This window comes from Apaloderma vittatum, unplaced genomic scaffold (assembly GCF_000703405.1).
Source record: "Apaloderma vittatum isolate BGI_N311 unplaced genomic scaffold, ASM70340v1 scaffold33425, whole genome shotgun sequence".
Classification (NCBI taxonomy): Eukaryota; Metazoa; Chordata; class Aves; order Trogoniformes; family Trogonidae; genus Apaloderma; species Apaloderma vittatum.
This window is the reverse complement of record NW_009716190.1, coordinates 38,402-41,751: the sequence shown is the minus strand read 5'-3', so window position 1 is coordinate 41,751 and position 3,350 is coordinate 38,402. Positions and strand designations below refer to the sequence as shown.

General features: G+C 36.8%; 1 protein-coding gene across 1 annotated transcript; it reads left to right on the top strand.

The window, feature by feature from the left end:
- Nucleotides 1-374: 374 nt before the first annotated feature.
- Nucleotides 375-3,350, top strand: LOC104273937 (RING-box protein 2-like). Its single transcript, XM_009869428.1, has 3 exons — nt 375-508; nt 1,835-1,929; nt 3,232-3,350. Exons 1-3 carry the CDS (start codon nt 375-377, stop codon nt 3,348-3,350), a joined length of 348 nt encoding a protein of 115 aa, XP_009867730.1.

Genomic DNA, 3,350 nt, shown 5'->3' with positions numbered 1-3,350 from the left:
TGTGGCTAGCCTGTTACAGGGCACTATAAAAAAAGTCTGAAATGAGCAAAATCTTACTCAGAGCTTTTATAAAAGTTAAAAAAAAATAAATTCATAACTAGACCGAGGGAGTACTTCTCATCTGAAACTAGAAGAAAAATCTGGTAAGCATTTTCTGAGAACAAAGCACATTGTTAGAATGTGAAACTTGATCATTACTGACTTCAGTTTAGCAATTTCACATCAACCCTGCCAGACCCAGTCTGGCTCCTGTAGAGCTACTGCGTCTGCGGTAACATAAGATTGGAGGCAGTGCCAGCAGTTTCTTTGATTTTTGCAAGGGAGAAAAGTGTTAGCTGGCTTGATTTTCTGCTGTTTTAACTTCTTGAACCAACATGGTCTTCAAAGATCGCAGAAGCACAATGGAAAGAAGCAAAAATGCAGGTCTTGGGAAGCACAGGATTGCAGTAGTACTGACTTACATTTGCGCAAACCTTCAGACTGACACCTTTAGGGCTATGATGTTGGAGTGAGGACAGCTTACCTTGATATGGCTGCAGAGATTCTTCCCTTAAGTTCTCTGTGCTGTATCTGTGCCTGAAACTGCAAATCTAGGGCTAGGATAGGAAAGCTGCTTTTATAGTGACTACTAGTCTGCTACAACTTACTGCCCTGCATATTGAGGTGACCAAGATCAGTTTGCTTCGATGTACCATGATACAAGTTGGAGAAGTTTGGCTGAATCTTCCCTGCAGCTTCGTCCTTAAATGCTGTGGAAATATATATAATAGGACCAAACAACAGGAAACATGATTTAGGGCCTTACTTCTGTCTCTGAGGAAAGGGAAACTGTTTCAGAGTTTCTTTCCTCTTTGTTCTTTATTACCTGAGAAAATGAGGAATGTTTGGGAAGGTGACTCTAAAAGAAAAGTACCAGCCATATCTGGCAGAGAAAGCAAAAATACTCAAATCTAAATTCCTGTAGCACATTATGTTTCTGTCTTCTAGGAAAATGTGGTCCAACTAGTGGCATGTAGGCCAGATTCAACCTTTGAGAGACTTTTGTTTAAACGATCATCTTTTCTTTAGATGTGTTTGCTGCCATAATAGTTGAACACTTTCTGTTTTGTGTGGTGTGTGCACATACGTCTATGGCAGCCCATGTCTGGGCAAAAGAGAAACAAAGATATTTTTCCACTGTATGTGTGTGGCGCAGTACTAAGTCTGAAAGTTGTCACTTCTGTATTTTCTTGAGTCTTGAAACTGCCATCCAGTCCTATAGCCAGACTGAAGTGCATAACGATAAATATTTTTCCTTAGATACTATTCCATGTTTATCTATTCATTTATATTATCAAATTGACCAATATGTTTCCACGTGAAAAATTATATGCAGGCACTTATTAAGGAAATCTACTGTACAAAAAATAGGAGGAGGTGGGAGTTGTGGTGTGGGATGTACAGCCTAAAACAAAATTGTGAATGATTTCTTTAAAAGAAAATGCTGACACTGAAAAAAAAAAGTCCCGTAATGAGGGTTTGGCTCATTGCTCTGGTCTTAATATGCATGAGTGCCTTGGCACAAATCTGCTGATTGTTATATCTACAAAATGGTGAAGGCTTTTTCTCAGCAGAAGTTATGAAAACACCCAAGCAATGAAAAATAAACTATTGGACAGTTTATAGTCCTTCTGATCTCTTCCAGATATATGTCTTATTGCCATGTGCATTGTTTTAAAATTTAGGGGAGGTTATTTAATGTTAAAGGACTGAACTAGGCATCAAAACTTGGGATTTTTACCTTTGTAAATTGGTTTTAGAGTTTATATTTTCCTCTGACAAACCTATTCTTAAGACGGAATCCTGAGAATCAAATTGAGTCTTGTTCTTATTTACTTTTAGATGCCTGTCTCAGATGTCAAGCTGAAAACAAACAAGAAGATTGTGTTGGTATGTAGTGATTTCATTCGCTTGTTTTTCAATAGAAGCTTCTCTCAGTAGGGTGCATTTTAGAGTTTGAAGGGAATACTGATTTTGTTAATGCTCAAAAGTAAACTGGTGTTTTGTTCTACATTGTGTCATCTTTTTACATTAGTAACACTTTATGCATTAGTTTTGAGCACTGATAAAACTAGTTTTCACTTCAGATACTATAGAAACAAAACAGCTTCAAATTTGCAGTCAGCACATACGCAACTGAGAGTTTTAAGTTTCTCTCACCCTGAGCTTAATTGAGGAGATGATAATGTGCACTTTTGAAGTGGTTAAGAAAAAGTTACCTTTTTTTCTTTTGAGATGCATGCCAGAAGACACAATGGTATTACCAATAAAAATCCTTTGTTCTGAAATAAATGTGTGTCTGGGTTAGAAAGTGGTATTTTTCCCAGTCTTAATGAAGACACAGTGGAGGAATTGCCTTTTTTGTTGACTTTACATTTGAAAAAGTGGAATCACTTGAGTTTGCTATAACGCTGTTTTGACATAAATATACTTTCCGTTGCATACCAGTGTTTTCAAGTATATTGTCTCAAACTTAATCCACTGTTGTTTTTGATGATATAATGAGAAAATTCCTGTTCCATATAGCTTAATTGGCTTGCTAAGTGTCTGGTCAGATAGTCAGAGAGAAAAAAAAGCATGATTTACAACACTCCTCTTATTGGTACCCTATTATTCCAGTAATGAAAATGTTAAATAATTAAGGAGAAAAAGCATATTAACTAATACTATTCAGGAGTAGATGGACAATAGATAACCATTTTTTTGTGTTGAAACTTCTGGTCTAAGATCTCATTTTAGGCTATATACTGTGACAAATGAGCCTCCTTGCTATCATGCGTTTAAGTTTGAACACTGCATTTCAAATGAAAATTTGGTAATATGCTCTTGTGTCAGTGCATTGTCTATATTTTTTGGTACTGGGGAAGATAAAGAACTTTGGTTGCACTCATTTCCTGAACAGAACTGATAAATGTGTTTATGCATTCACAAAACTGTGTCACTATAAAGAACATGAGCATATATGACCTTTTTTTTTTGTACTTGGAAATAAATAAAAGGTTTGATGGCTGAGAATTGACTGTCATCAGAATGACCGTAATAATCCAATATCAGTGGATCAATCAGTGATCACATGTTTTGTCACTAAAGCTTGCAGTGGTTATAAAATCTGAGAAAGATAGTTTGGGCCTTGCTGTAGATGTTCGTTGGACAACTGAGTGTGACTGGAACATGTTCTTTCTTCTCTTTCAGTGGTTTGGGGAGAATGCAATCATTCCTTCCATAATTGCTGCATGTCCTTGTGGGTGAAGCAGAATAATCGCTGTCCCCTCTGCCAGCAGGACTGGGTAGTCCAGAGAATAGGCAAATAA